The 16,510-nt window shown below is 34.8% G+C and overlaps 2 protein-coding genes across 2 annotated transcripts; both read left to right on the top strand.

Annotated features, from left to right (window-relative positions):
* Nucleotides 1-9,271: 9,271 nt before the first annotated feature.
* LOC141483399 (uncharacterized) lies at nucleotides 9,272-13,619 on the top strand. The gene is made up of 2 exons (XM_074178049.1): nucleotides 9,272-9,620; nucleotides 9,676-13,619. Exons 1-2 carry the CDS (start codon nucleotides 9,272-9,274, stop codon nucleotides 13,617-13,619), a joined length of 4,293 nt encoding a protein of 1,430 aa, XP_074034150.1.
* Nucleotides 13,620-14,229: 610 nt separating this feature from the next.
* On the top strand, nucleotides 14,230-14,877 carry LOC141483398 (uncharacterized). The gene has a single exon (XM_074178048.1). It carries the CDS (start codon nucleotides 14,230-14,232, stop codon nucleotides 14,875-14,877), a length of 648 nt encoding a protein of 215 aa, XP_074034149.1.
* Nucleotides 14,878-16,510: the final 1,633 nt, after the last annotated feature.

Raw genomic sequence — 16,510 nt, 5'->3', positions numbered from 1 at the left:
TAAAAAATTTTGACGACACTGCTGATATAGCTTCTCTGAAGTTTGTTGAAGTTCTTTGCAATTTGCATTCAGTCAACTGCAACAATAGGTCGAATGCCTCAACTGACATCCTTAAATACAAATTAAATTTGTCAGGGTGTTGTCGTAATTTTTTTATAGACTCTCACGAATTCTCAGTCCTGTTGACGTCTCAAATTGTAAGTTCCACCCACGGTTTTTTGATAACACTATTTGCCACTATAATTCTCGTATATGAACTTAGTACATTTTTTTTGCATCTTTAGAGAGTGGCATGATTGTTACTTTTCCGCTGTCAGTTGGATACTGGCTTCATTTCACTGCGTCCAGGATGCATTGCCCCTCCACCATCCACCTTTACCATCCACCTTCCAAGCGACCATCTAGCATCCTGCAGTGCGGCCCCGGGTTAAGGGTAAGGGAGCTAGGCTCCAACCTATTTGAATTGAGGATGAACTTGGTTGGTTGGTATAAGTATTATATAATTATATGGTGTAATTGTAATTCCGTAATATTTATTTCATGTCATCAGTTTCAATATTGTCAGTTTCCGTGAATTAGTTCAAATAGAAATAAGAGAGGAGTTGAATATACTCGGAACAGGAAATTGTTATTTTGAAAAAGTATTTATTTTATAAAAGTACAATGAGAGTCGACTTTCTCTAGCAAGAGTTGCAATCTGAATGAATAAAATATAAGTTCCATGTTTCCATGTACGAGGATGATCAGCAATTTCTCTTGAGGGATTTGTTCGGCTATGGATTCGCCTATGTTGATTGGAATGGGTTGGTAATTTGATGTGATGTTGCCTTCAATCAGCTGGGTTATAAACTGGTCCTGTGGGTAGTAGTCTTCGATACAGAAATATGTTTCCACTAATAACGGACACATGTTCGATTCGAATTGATTTTTCGAAGCTACTCGTGTCAAATATGAATTTTTGAGAATAAATGTATGGTGATTTTGGATGATGGGACACAAGTAGGTAGATCATATAAACTTCGCTTCTGATAATAGGAACATGAATTGAGAAAATCAATTTTGTTTTCGAAAATGTAACTTGTGGGCTAAAGAATTGATAGTATGACAAAATATTTTCGTAAATTTGACTCAAGTATTTTATCATTTCTTCTTGATCATGACTGAATATGATTGAATTTTGCAAAATGTTCAATTTTGCGAATGTAATTGCGTCTTCTAGGTTTCAATGAATGTTATGATACTTTGGCAGTCCAAAATGATTTGAGAAAGTACACCTTGCAAACTGATATGATTTTTGAGATCGACAATAGTTTTTTGGATGGTAAACTGGATTGTTTTCGAGCGCTTCTTGATTTGAATTGAGTGTTGGAATGGTTCGATAGCGATAGCGCAAATAACATTTAAACTCCATGAATCCTGGAATTTGTGATAGCGAAGAAGCTTTGGATTTTCTGCTGCCAAAAAATGACTATTATGGCGGTTGTACATACTATTCTTGGCAAATTTGGCTTCATCTGTCCATATCATGTTCTTCATGAACTCAGGATCCTCCTTATCTCGATAAGAAACCATTCGTAGAATTCCACTCGTGCAGGTAAGTCGTGAGGTTTCAGATTTTGAACCTGGTGATATTTAAAGGGACGCCACTCATGATTGATTAAAATCCGGTTTATTGACGAACATGAAATTCTAAGTGACTTTTCTGCGTCTTTCAACGAATTTTCTGGATAGGCTGCGAAGTAGACCTAAACTACAATTTCGATGTCCTCATTGGTAACGAGTGGTTTTTTTTGTTGATGACAGACGAAAAAGATCCGAAATCACGGCAGTTTCTTCTCAGTCTATCTCTTCAGTATTCTCAGAATATTTTAATTGGGTATGTGTACATTTGGAAATCTTTCTGCAAAAACACGACAAGTTCTGTCCATTATCTTATTGAATTCACCATCATAAATGATTATTACATTCAGGAAATCTTCATTAGAATACCTCATACGAGACATTTTGCACACAAATAGAAAACTACGAAATACACGTCAATTATATCGCATCAAATTTTGACATATGTGTTGTAACTTCATTTGTTTTCAAAGATTTCTTGGTTTGGTATTGCTTCGAATGTTTTACATTTCAAATATTTCCCAAAATCGGATATATCTTGCCAGGGGTGTATTTTAGGCATAGGACATTCTTCATGAATTTGATATCTTTTTTTTCGTAGTATCCAAAAATAATAGAATAGTGTATGGTTTTCATTTGAAAACATCGTGTTTCATCAGTTCTCTCGATATTATGTTTTAGGTGGAAATTTCGACCACCCTGTAAATTATTTTCGAAAATTCGATGCACCTGTTCATGACTTGATGCTTAAGGTGTGATTCTGTGAAATTTCACATTTTCAACTGTTACTGTCTATGAGTTATGATTTTTTCGGGGTGGTGCTGTAACTGTCAAATTTTTCAAAAAAAAAATTATCTCGAAAACCAACAAATTTGGGTATAGGCATTGTTATACAAAGTGGGCCTAAAATGTGCTGAGAAATATAAATTTAATAAAATACAGGGAAATAAGGAAGTTGCCCTCAACTTCCGGTTTAACGGAAAGAGATCGGAAGTTGAAAATATTTTAGTTGAAAAGGCCATTTTGTAAAACCCACTAACACAAAATTTCAAGTTTTTATGTTTGTGCATCACCTGAAACTAAACAAGCACCAACAAAATACAATAAAACATACGTAATATACGAGGAGCCTTCAAATATTTGATTTTGAGACAAGAGTAAAGTACTCTTATTTTGAAAAAACTCAGGAAATGTTATTCAAAAAAGTTGTTCAGCATTGAAAAATACATCCAGATTTGAAGTCATGTCCATCTAAGAGAAGTTTTATTTTTTGACCCATTTTTTTAAAATGAGGACTACGAAAAACAAAATTTGCTGAAACGATAAATAGACAGCATTCTGTATACGGTTTATTTAACAAGCCTGTAATATTACAAATCACACAACTATGGTTTTAACCACGGTCAATTTTTTTGAAGGGTAAAATAATATTTAAAGCTTTTGGTGCAAAGTCATCTTTACTTTTTGTTAACATCGAAAATTACTCAAAATTATGCAGTATTGTAACTTGTAAGAACTTGTAAGAACTTAATATTCAATAATATCAAATCACAAAACATCAAAATAAAATAGGTATTTTGGAACAAACTAATTCATCTTGAAACACCTATTTTAGACAAGAAAATCTCCAGAAAATCAATGAGTTTGTTTCGAAATACCTATTTTATTTTGATGTTTTGTGATTTGATATTATTGAATATTAAGTTCTTGTTAAAATACTGTATAGTTTAGAGTAATTTTCGATGTTAACAAAAAATAAAGATAACTTTGTACCGAAAACTTTGAAAATTAATATCCTCTTAAAAAAATTGACCGTGGTTAACACCATAGTTGTGTAATTTGTAATATTACAGGCTTTTAAAATAAACTGTCGTATACAGGATGCTGTCTATCGTTTTAGGAATTTTTTTTTCGTAGTCCTCATTTAAAAAAATGTGTAAAAAATAAAACTTCACTTAGATGGCCGTGACTTCAATTCTAGATGTGTTTTTTGATGCTAAGCACTTGTTAGGGAGTGTTTTGCCAAGTGATAATTTTAAAATACTAGCAGTAGGGGGATGCAATGGAACACCACTAACAAGTACCCAGCTAGGTCAGTGGTATTAGGTTCGATTAATAAAAAAAAAAGGTTGTTCTTTATTGCACCACCTAATTTTGGCCAGAAAATTAAGGAAACCGCCTTGATAACTACGGAACCCACTACTGCAATTACTCGGTAAAACTAGAGATAATCTTAAACATGTCTTCTATAAAAATATCTGGAAAGAAGATTCAGTTTCAGCACAGGGGAAATATCAGATGGTAAAGAAAGATTCAACATCATTTTTAATGAACTGGTATATTAGTATATGAACAGAAAAAAACAATACAAAAATGTTCAGGATGCCCTAACAGAAACTTAAATTAACTGTTCAGTGGTTGAACTCCCAACGGTATGGACTGAGAAACTATTATTATCAAAACTGATAATAATACTGATTTGAATAGCAAAGTCAATGCGGAGAGGAACAGCGTTCATAGGTAAGAAAATTAATATCTATTAACAGTTATGTATCTAGAAGATGCTGATTTGTGACGTCACTTCAGTGTACCCAAAATAATAATAATAATAATATTACTAGCCGTAATCAAAATATATCTATATATAAATATCTTAGCTGTTTCAACTCCCTCCGTCAGGTGTATTAAGGTTGTTACGAGGGGTGCAGCCGGCATCGAAGGATTCTAAGGCGGGGGGCTACCACACGAATACCATGCAGAGGTACAGAAATGGAAGAACGGAAGAATCCAATGAAGAAAACAAAACCAAAGCCGATGGTTCTATTGACCTTCACAGTCGGTTGCTAAACTGGGGAATAACACCGTGAAGAATGAACACAGTATAAAAATATACGCGGTAGAATAAATATAGTGCATTTACAAACCTCTTAGTTGAGGGTGTTTCTACTGGCAGATGATGATAGATGGGTCCCAGTGTATCAGAATCCAACAAAAAAACGGTTCTGACGGAAGTTGGCAGTGGAGATAGTCCAAACAAATGAAATAATCAGGCCTCAAAATGAATACGATTCATGTAGGTATACATTTCCTACTGATAAAACATACCGGTGCTTTATAAATCCGGCGAATTGCCGAAAGGATTTCTGCGTTCCAACGGAAATATAGGTTTCAGATGACCACAAAACAACGCCAGAAATCACTAGTCCGACAATCTCGAAATCCCAGAATGGATGCACAAATTGCTGCAAGATAATTCGGATCGCACCACACCTTGATCATCATACTCCACAATCTAGAGGAAAGATAATTGTCATGTCATTTCAGAAGGAAAGAGATTGGTGACAGCGATGACAGATCGAATAAATGACCAGAGGTGACACCCCACTTCTGCGGTCACAAAATAGTTGACCTTGAACTCCGAACGGAATATCTACGGTATTTCCATGGCCCAAATTCACCAAATCTCAGCATAGTAAACAAACATCTAGAGGATTGAATATGTATCGCACAGACATAAAAAAATCAATTATAAACAACGTTCACTGGCGTTCCCGATATATATTGAAATACGAAAATCAAGTTGACTTTGAGTCAGATAAATGCATACTGAGGTTGTTTCGCATTTCGAAGTAAATCGGGAGCTAGTGCAAAAGTAGCCCGTAACAAACTTTTCTGAATAACTTTTCCCAAAATTTTTCAAAATAAGAGTACTCTTGTTTCAAAATAAAATATTCGAAGGCTCCTCATATATTACGTGTGTTTTTCTGTATTTTGTTGTTGCATGTTTAGTTTCAGGGGGTGTACAAACTTTTAATAGGAGTAACTTTTTGTCGAAAAACCCCTAATAAATAAGTTTCCCGTTTGGCGCATACTTTGGGGATGACATTGTATATATATGAAATTGAGAATCTTAGCGACTGGAGAAATGTACAGTAGGATGGATTAACGGGGTCTCTAAGTCGAAAAATCAAAAATCAAAACTCTTAACTTTAACATTAGAAGCTTTCGCTTCTAGTGTTAAGCTTTTCAGGGCAGTAAAAATGAGTGAAAAACAATGAATTGAACATATAAATTGACGAAAGTAAGTTAAACATGTATTACAAAGGAAGGTCTCGAGAAGGAACTAGACATCATCAAAAACGATCTTCAGCGGAATGGATACTCCAAAGCGATGGTAGAAAAGACTTTGGCTAAAAGACAGCAGGAGCCTCGCAAGGAAGAGAAGCCGTCACAACCAGTGCTGGCACTTCCCTACATCAGAGGATTATCGGAGAGGATAAGAAGAATTGGTTCCAAGTACAACATTAGAACCTGTTTCAGATCTGGTAACACTATCCGTAGCAGCCTCACGAAAACCAGGCCCCCAAACGCGGACTGCGATTCCAAGAATTGCATTTACCGGATACCCAAGCTGAGATCTTGCACAGAGAGGAACATTGGTTCAGGAGAAAATTTAAGGAAGCCGCATACATGTTGTCCAACAACGTATTCAGCCAGGCCAGCGTAGATATACGAAACATATGGAAACCCATCATCAAACGGAAAATGACCAACTCCCGCCAAATCGGTCATCTCTCACGGAATCAGTGAAGCGGAAAATAGAAAGTAGAGAAAGTGAAAGTATTTCAACGACCTATAAAATAGTCATCTCTCGGAGGAATCAGTCCAGTCATCACCCGAAGACGATTGTAGATACCAACAATCGAAACGTCGTGAACTAACGTGACTTGGAATCTCTACACTTTTTTAATTTTTAATATTTTCTTTTTGCATTCCTTTAATTTTTATTTATTCAATTATTATATTTTTACTTGTAGGTTACTTCACTATCATTTCATTTCAGGTTTATTGTTACTTAATATAATTGTTATTTTCAACTATTCTTTTTTAATTATTCTTTTTTACTTGTTTCAGGGATTTCAAATCATTTTATATAGTAGACAATGGAAGTCCGAACTAGTGAAATTCATCACGAAACATTGTCAATCACCTTCAAACAAACGAGAAAGGATACTTACTGGAGATTTTAGAGTGTCTGGAAGAATTCAAAATTCCAATCAGGGGAAAACCATTCCAGGGAAGCTGTACCAGTTTTGAGGTATTACAATATCATTTATAATTCCCAATCCATAAGAAGAATACATTTTTGAAAATCTTGAACAATTCATAACCTCCAAATCGAATCAAAAGTTTTCCAGTCACAAGGAACTTCCAGTGTGAAAATCACAACTTCTGAACTTTTATTTATCAACGAACTTCATCATTTTATTTACAAGAACTATTATTGGATTCAATATTACGAAAATTTGAAAAATTCACTGACATTTAGCACAGATATTTTTAGAATCGTTTCCCACGCACGAACCACAGACATCTTAAGTTTTCAAGTAACTAATTTGCCGTTACACGTAAATTTAACTGTACGGAACACAATTCTAAGAATATTTTTGTTTCAAATTTAACATTTACTGGAACATTTCTTAGCATAAGGTATTTTGGCGCAGTTTTAGGGTAATTTAAGTTTGGATTGACAAAACATTTACACAATTTTACATTCATTATATTTTTTTTAACTTTGAGACAAAGTTTTATTTTCAAAAACACAGACATACAAAATTTTATTCACAACACCTTTCCAAGAACTCTACTCTGAGAAAGAGATCTGCATGAGCTTCGATTGAGCTGAGCAACCTTGAAGAATAGAGGTAAGATTTAGAGGTAAGGACAGGAGCACTAAGAATTTTGATATCACAGAAAATTTTCAAATTATTTGAACTATCAGAACAACAATCAAGAATCAAATTAATTAAATTATAAATACTCTTCTAATTTTATATTTTTCATAACAATTTGGCGCCCAACGTGAGGCACATTTGGAAAGGCAAAAATTAGAGTGAATTTTATAGAAAAGCTTTAAAAATTTAATAAAATGGATTTGAGAGATGGTAAGAAAACTGTAGGTGAACAAGGAGAAGGTAGTGGAGTGCAAGAAGATTTGAGTGGGGAAAACCAAATGAAAATGCTGATGCAATTCATGGTTAAGATGAATGAGAATATTGAAAGTGTGAAAGGAAATATGAGAAAAAGTATTGAAAGTGTAAACGGAGATATGAAAGAGAACATTGAGAGTGTAAAGGGGTATTTGAAAGAAAATATAGAAAGTGTAAAGGGGGATTTGAAAGAAAATATAGAAAGTGTAAAGGGGGAGAAATGGGAAAGAATATGAAGAGTGTGAAAGGAGATATGAGACAGAGCATAGAAAGTGTGAAGGAGGAAATGAAAGAAAGCATGAGAGAAAGCATGGAAGGTGTGGAAGCAAATATGGACAGATTAGAAGAAATGGTACAAACTAAATTAGAAAAAAATAAACAGGAGATGGCTCAATTATATAGAGATTTTGAAAATAAAATGCAGCAGAAAAATGATGAATTTTACAGTAATACAAAACAGGACATAGTGGACATTAACAACTCAATATATAAAAACAGTTAAAATATTCAAAAAGTTAGAACTGAAATTAAAAACAATAATAAAGAAGTGTTAGGGAAAATTAAATATGTGAATGATAGATTAGAATTAAATACAAATAGCACAAATGAAATCATCAATGAGAAAGATGAGGAAAATAAAAATAAATTCAGGACTTTAGAAAATAAAATTAGGGAAATAGAGGAAATTGGACTTAAAACTAAAGTAGAAACTACCTACATAGGACTGTGCCAAAATGTACAAAACAATAACAAATTTGAGGGCAATATTAAAAAGTTACATCCAATTGTATTTATTAAAATCTTAAAGAATAAAATTGATAACAAAATCAAGAGTGAAGAAATGAAAGACATAATTAGGCAACATCTGGTAAATCAACTATGCATATGGTTCAACAGCCAGAAAAACAATATTCAAACTTTTGAAGATTTTGAGAATTTATTTATTAGACAGTATTGGGGGGAAAATGCGCAATTGAAAATAAGAAATAAACTTCAATTTGGAAAATTTGACGAATGCAGGAGTCAAAATTATAATAATTACGCAATTCAATTAAATGCAACAGCACAATATCTACAACCAAAAATGAGAGAAGATGAAATGGTAGGATATATTAGTAGGCATTTTAGGCAGGAAATATTCGAAATTATTAGCATGCATGATATCAAAAACATGGACAGGTTATGTGATTATTTAATGAGATTAGAAAGAACATTGGCATATAGGAGTAATAATACAAATCAATTTAATAATCAAAACAATAATAATCAAAATTTTAATAACAGAACTAATAATAATAGATATAATAATAATACACAATTTAATAACAGAAATTATAATAACTATCCACAAAGAAATAATAACAGTAATAATAATAGATATAATGAATACAATAATAATAACAATAACAGATACTATAACAACAATAATAACAGATATAATAACTGTTATATTGATTTGTTCATCCTTTTATTAGTTTGCTTTTGTTTATTGAAAGTACGACCCTGTGGATAAAAAACAAATGTTTTGTATAGTTACTGATCATTTGTCAAAGGAAAAGTCATTAAAAGTTTATCCCGACTAAAAGTAGGATTTATTGGGTATTTCCGAGTTTGATAGTTATCAAGGAAACAACATTTGGTGACCCCGACGTGATCACGATATGGAGAAACGTACGTCCAAGCGAGAAGGTGCAGGTCTGCAAAGTCTGTCATCGGACTACGTATGGCCAAATGGATTTGGAAGTCGTGAGAAACCAGAATCCAGTCTAGACAAACTACCTGAAAAAGTCGTTGAAGATAAATCCGGCGAGTCAACCTACTTGATACATGAGGTTCACTCAAAGCAGTCTGTTCATTCGAGAGCCTCAAGGGATACCGGATTATCCCGACGAAGTAGTTTGGATTTGAAAAAGAAAAGAAGAGCTCTAAAAATAGAAAGACAAAGACGGGAGCTACTAAGAAAATCCAGAGAGCTAGAACTGGAAGAACAACAACTAGAAGAAAAGAACCGTAGAGAGTTGAAGAAGAAGGAAATAGCTTCATGCAATTCTTCTTCAACTCGAAGAAGAATTGCATGAAGCCGAGATAGATGCCCAAGAAGAAGGCAGCAGTTACGTTCAATCAGAAGCAAGAAGCGAAAAGATCAGGAGAGAATTAGTTGAAGAACAAGAACAAAGAAACAGAGTGTCTCAATGGGTAGATTACACATCTGAACAATTTCATTATGATAGACAAGAAAATCTGTCACGTATTCCTGAAAAAACTGAGAAACCCAATGATGACATACCCAAGGTCGAAGGGCAATTTTCCGAAGAGAAACCAGGAAATATCACATCACAAGACATACAACAACTTTGCGGAACTGTTGCAAACGTTCTCAGAACGTTTTCTCTCCCAGCTTCAACAACTCAAAACCCAACGTCACTTGAAGTAATGAATCCAGATAAATTTCACATGCGAAAAATGTTAGAGAAGGATTTTCCACAGTTTGATGGCAGTCCCCAAGATTGGCCCCTGTTCCATAAGTCTTTCAAGAATCTTCGCAAGTTTTGTGACTACAGCAATGAAGAGATCATGCTAAAGCTGCAGAGATTTCTAAAAGGGGAAGCAAAGACAACAGTTGCAGGAATGATGTTAATTGCCGATAACATAGATCTTGTAATTGAAACTTTAGAGAAACGATTCGAAAGACCTGAATACATCATAGATATTTTGATGAACAGAATCAGCATCCTTCCTTCCATAAGAGAAAATAACTTTAAGGAGCTGATTCATTATTCTGCAGAGGTGAGCAACATGGTTTCGATCATGAAGAGTCTAGGAAGTAAACGTTATCTCGAAAATCCTCAATTTATTCGTGAATTACTGACGAAAATTCCGGATTCAATGAAATTATCCTGGGGTGAAAAGTTGGAAATGAAAAAGGGTGATATCAATTTGGAAGATTTCTCTTTGTGGTTGAACGAGAAAGCAAGCTTTGCGTGTAATGTTAGTACCCCACGCAATGAAACATTCTCACAGAAATTCACAAATCAAATGAAGAGAAATGAAAGAGTATACAATATTCACACCCAAAACACTCACAAGACATGTGGTTACTGTGACAAAATATATCAAGAAAGCATTTGTCCGCAGATGAATCACGATGACCTGAATAAGAGATGGGAAATGGTAACCGGAAAAAAACTATGTTTCAGTTGCCTTCAAAAGAATCATCAAAAATTCAAATGTAAAAAGAGGAAGATTTGTGGAACAAACGGCTGTAAACTTCATCATCATACTCTATTACACAAAGAATTAGAATTCAATAGCAATCAGGCAGCGATAGGAAGAGATACTAATGATGATAATCGAGGAAGAGTATGCTCTGTCAACAAACCTTTCACTACGATTCTTCTGAGAGTGATTCGTATAAAATTATACAGTCCACGAGGTGTTGTCCCTTTTCTTGCTCTTTGTGATGAGGCGTCTACGGTGACATTATTAGATGCAGAAGTAGCAGAGAAACTTGGGCTAACTGGAACGAAGGAATCACTTTGTCTACAATGGACAAACGAAAATGTCATGGTTGAGGAAAATTCCGTTCGTTTAGACGTGACTGTTTCCAAAATTGATGACAGCAGAATGTTCAATATGAAAAGAGTCCGAACTGTCACTCATATGTCGTTACCAGAACAACACATCAACATATCCGATTGGAAAAAGTTTTCATATCTAAAAGGTGTTCCAATAAAAGATATCGATCACGAAAAACCTTCACTGCTTATTGGACAAGATAACATACATCTGATACTTGCGAGACAGATAAGAACCGGCCCAGAAAATCTTCCTGTAGCCAGTAAATGTAAGTTAGGTTGGGCTGTACACGGACCAAGTCCAAATAGCGGGGAAAACTCTTTCAAAGCCCATACTTTACACATTTGTGAAAAAGAGACGACTGATGAAGAACTGCAGAAGATGGTAGAGAAATCTTATCTGACCGAAACATTTGGTACTTTGATCGCAGCCAACCAACCATCTTGTGAAAGTTCACGAGCATTAGAACTCCGGTATACCTTAAAGTATACCGGAGAAAACTACGAAATCGGTTTATTGTGGAAAACCGATAACATACAGCTACCTGAAAGTAAATTCATGGCACTCCAAAGACTAAAATGTGTCGAAAGAAAATGTCGTCTGAACGAAAAATTTGGAAAGGAATATTGCAAGGAAATTATGGAATATGAAGAGAAAGGATATATAAAGAAGTTGACCTTAGAAGAAGAGAAAATTGACAATCCTCATCTTTGGTATCTCCCTCATTTCGCTGTAGAAAATCCCAACAAACCGAATAAAATCAGGCTAGTCTTTGATGCTGCAGCAAAATCAAGAGGTATGAGCTTGAATGATGCTCTACTCTCTGGTCCAGATTTGTTGCAGTCATTGGTTGCAATTTTATGGAAATTTCGACAAAGGCGATTCGGTTTTTGTGGAGATATTCGAGAGATGTTCCATAGAGTAGGAATACAAGAACGAGATAGATGTGCTCAACGATTCCTTTGGCGAAATTTGGAAAGAGACAGACCTCCTGATATTTATGAAATGTTGGTCATGACTTTTGGAGCAACCTGTTCGCCCGTATGTGCTCAATTCGTAAAAAACTCGAATGCTGAAGAATTTTCTACGAATCTAGACATCCGAACAGCTATTATCAAAATATTCTATGTAGATGACTATTTGGATTCAAAAGACACTGAAGAAGAAGCGCTAGAAACGATAATAGAAGTATGCAAAGTCCAGAAGGTTGCGGGATTTGAAGTAGTCAACTGGATGACAAACTCCCAACTGATTCGAGATAAGCTATCTGATGATATGTTACTGGCGGCTACAAAAAATATCGATGACACTTCCTTACATCGAATATTAGGCTTATGGTGGGATCCCAGAAACGACGAGTTTTCCTTCAGACTGACTTCAGAAAACTTAGCGGCGGAACAACCTACGAAGAGGAAGGTTTTGCAAGCTTTGATGTCGGTATACGACCCGCTAGGTTTGATCTCTACTTTCACGGTGAGAGGTAAAATACTGATGCAAGATATTTGGCGAGTAGGAATCGATTGGGATGATTTGTTACCTGAAGAACTTCTCATCGCTTGGAAAGATTGGTTGATTGACATGGAGAAAATTGTACTGATCAAAATTCCAAGATGCTATAGTCTATTGATTCCATCAGCATTACGAATCGAAATTCACACATTTTGTCATAGTAGTGAGAAAGCATTCTCAGCAGTTAGCTTTCTTCGCGTCATTGGAGAAAACAGAACTGATGTTTGTCTTATCTCAGCGAAAACGAGAGTTTCTCCTCTGAAACCTCTTTCCATCCCTAGGCTTGAACTCCAGGCGGCAGTGATGGCCAGTCGGCTGGCTCAAGTGATAAGGAATGAACTCGAGTTCCCCATAGATGAAATGTTTTATTGGTCTGACTCATCATGTGTCTTGAATTGGATACGAGGAGACGGAAGAAACTACAAACCGTTCGTATCACATCGAATCGGTGAAATTCAAGAATTGACACGTATAGCGGAATGGCGATGGGTCCCAACTGAACTTAATATCGCGGATGAAGCTACCCGCAGGAAAAAAATCAACGGAGTAATTTCAAATGAATGGTTTTCTGGCCCTTATTTTCTCAAAAATTCAGAAGAATCATGGCCAATCGAAAATAAAAGACCTTCCTATTTGAATGAAAATGACGTAGAGCTGAGAAATCGAAAAATTAAAACTTGTTTTGTCATTTTTCAAAAATATGAAGAAGGCCTCCCAGACATACGACGATTTTCGAAGTGGAATAGACTGATCAGGACTACCGGATGGTGTTTGAGATTTTTTGAAATTGTAAGGAACAAAGAAAAATTTCCTCCAAACCTAACAGTAGAGGAACTCCTGAAAGCTAAGAAGATATGGCTGAAACATGTTCAACAGGAGTGTTTCCAGAAGAAATACAAAAACTCAAAACTGGGAAATCTCTGAGTGGTCGAAGCAAACCAACCTGTTTATTTCCAGAAATGAAAGATGGAATTATGGTACTGAGTGGACGAACGAATTTTACAGAATTTATGGCGGAAAGCACACGACAACCCATCATTCTGAGTCCAAAACATGAATTCACCAAATTGTTGATACAAAATTATCACGAAAAATTTCATCATAGAGGAGTAGAATTAGTCATAAATGAAATCAGACAGAAATACTGGGTGATAAACTGTCGAGCTGCAGTCAAATCAGCATTCTCAAGCTGTTTGAAATGTAGGATTGAGAAAAGCAAACCTTCACCACCTCTAATGGGTCAACTACCTGAAGCACGATCAAAGAGAGGTGTTAGAGCTTTTATTAACACTGGAATGGACTATTTCGGCCCAATTATGGTAAAGATTGGTAGGAGATGCGAAAAAAGATGGGGTGTGCTATTCACATGCTTGGCAGTTAGAGCTATCCATCTAGAAATTGCACATAGTCTGAGTAGCGATTCCACGATTCAAGCCATACTGAGAATGTCGGCTAGAAGAGGACCTAACCTCAGGTCATATTTTGAGACAATGGAACAAATCTGAGAGGTGCTGCACACGAAATTCGCCAAGCCATGGAAGAAATAGATCGAACAGCGATTATTGATTCTTTGTCGTCAAGAGGTATTAGCTTCCAATTCATTCCACCGTCTGCTCCCCACATGGGAGGAATATGGGAGAGGTTAATAGGTTCAGTGAAAAGTGTCATCGGCAAAGTACTCTACGACTCGTCCCTGAAAAAAGAAACTTTACAAACCTTTTTTGCGGAAGCGGAGAAAATCGTTAATTCCCGATCATTGACAAAAGTTTCAATGGATTCAGCTGACGCAGAAGCACTCACTCCTAATCATTTTTTGATTGGCTCTTCCAACGGAGAAGGTGATTTGGTACCAATCAATCCAGATGCGAATACTCTGAGAAGAGAATGGAAAATTTCTCGAATGCTAATTAATTCGTTTTGGACTCGCTGGACAAGAGAATATCTGCCAACCTTATCGAAGCAAAGTAAATGGACTAATGACTGCAAACCCATAGCACTCAATGACATGGTCATCCTGGTCGACGATCAAGCACCACGCTATAAGTGGAAATTAGGTAAAATAACGGCTGTTCATCCAGGAGTTGATGGCAGAATTCGAGTCGTCGACGTAAAAACCTCAACTTCGGAATATGACCCTGACCCAGTCACGAAACTTTGCAGATTGGAGCTAGAGGAAAAGTAATTCCTCCAGCGGGGGGAGAATGTTATATTGATTTGTTCATCCTTTTATTAGTTTGCTTTTGTTTATTGAAGGTACGACCCTGTGGATAAAAAACAAATGTTTTGTATAGTTACTGATAAAATTTGTCAAAGGAAAAGTCATTAAAAGTTTATCCCGACTAAAAGTAGGATTTATTGGGCATTTCCGAGTTTGATAGTTATCAAGGAAACAACAATAACAATAATAATAGAAACAACAATAATAATACATACAGACATAGAACTAATAGTACAGACAGACAAAATTACAGAGATAATAGGGATTACGATGACGAAAGAAATGATGATATGTACAGACATAGGAGAAGTAGAAGCGTAGAAGAAATTAGACAGCTAAACAATATACAACAGACACACGCTACGAATGAGGTACAGAGTAATAATAATGAGGTATAAATTAAAAATTTATTAACAAAATTTACGGTAGAACTAGGTAAACCAACACAAGTAATCCTAGATAACGCAACATATTTCAATAACGACAGGATGAAGAAATTTGCACATAATTTGAATATTAAATTAAATTTTACCAGCATTAGACATCCTGCATCAAATCCGACTAAAAGATATGTACAGGAAATAATTAAATATTTGAGAATAGTTTCACAAGAAAATCACAGAACTTGGGATAATAAAATCAGTATAATTGAGAAATATTTTAATGAGGTACCAAATACTATTACAGAAGAATGTCCAGAGTTGATTATGAATGGAAGAATGCCAGAGAGAGAATGGATTAGTGATGAGAAGGATATGAATGATATAATGGAGAAAGTGAATATTAAAATTAAAAGGAATGCAGAGAAATATATGATAAGAGAAAGTAAAAGGAGAGGTAAAAAAGTTAAGTTTGAAAAGGGAGATTTAGTTATTGTTAAGGCTATGAGAATGCCAGATAATAAAAATGATAAATGTGCCAAACTGATGTTACCATTTGAAGGACCTTATGAAGTTGCGACAGAGAATCCCACGAACAGCTATAAATTAATACACCCAATAAATAAAACTGTGAAAGGTATTTTTAATATTGAGAGTATTTATAAATATGAAACATAAAATAAAATAGAAAAAGAAATCTCGATTATGACAAGAAAGTGAATTCATAAAAATATTTAAAGGAAATTTTATGTTTGAATTTTAAGAAAACGTTCCAAAATTTTAAACATAAATTTGGGAGAATTTTGTTATGATAAGTTTTTTATAAGATTATTCTGTTTTCAAAGTTGAAGATTTTCAGATTTTAATTAGTTAAATGTTAAAAGTTTGCATTTATTCAGTAGTTAAAAGTTAAAAGTTTGTATTTATTTTGATAGTTCGATGTTAAAAGTTTTTCATATTGTTATTAATTTGATGTTGAAAGTTCACATATTTTGTTAGTTCAGTGTTGAAAGTTTGTGAAAATCAAAGTTATTTTATTAGAAAGCCAGATACTTTACATTTATTCAAATTCTTATCTGTATAATTTGGAGTAATGTTCATGCCCAGATCAGGCAAAGTTGTGACTTATCAGTATTAGAGTATTTCAGATCCTTTCCAAACAGCACAACTAACCAGAAACCATCAATCATCGGGATAAATACACTGAAAACAGTAAA

The sequence above is a fragment of the Leptinotarsa decemlineata genome, unplaced genomic scaffold (assembly GCF_025532065.1).
Source record: "Leptinotarsa decemlineata unplaced genomic scaffold, Ldec_3_MD MMD2_tig00003348_RagTag_RagTag, whole genome shotgun sequence".
In the NCBI taxonomy this organism is placed as follows: domain Eukaryota; kingdom Metazoa; phylum Arthropoda; class Insecta; order Coleoptera; family Chrysomelidae; genus Leptinotarsa; species Leptinotarsa decemlineata.
This window is presented reverse-complemented; position numbering and strand designations above follow the sequence as displayed.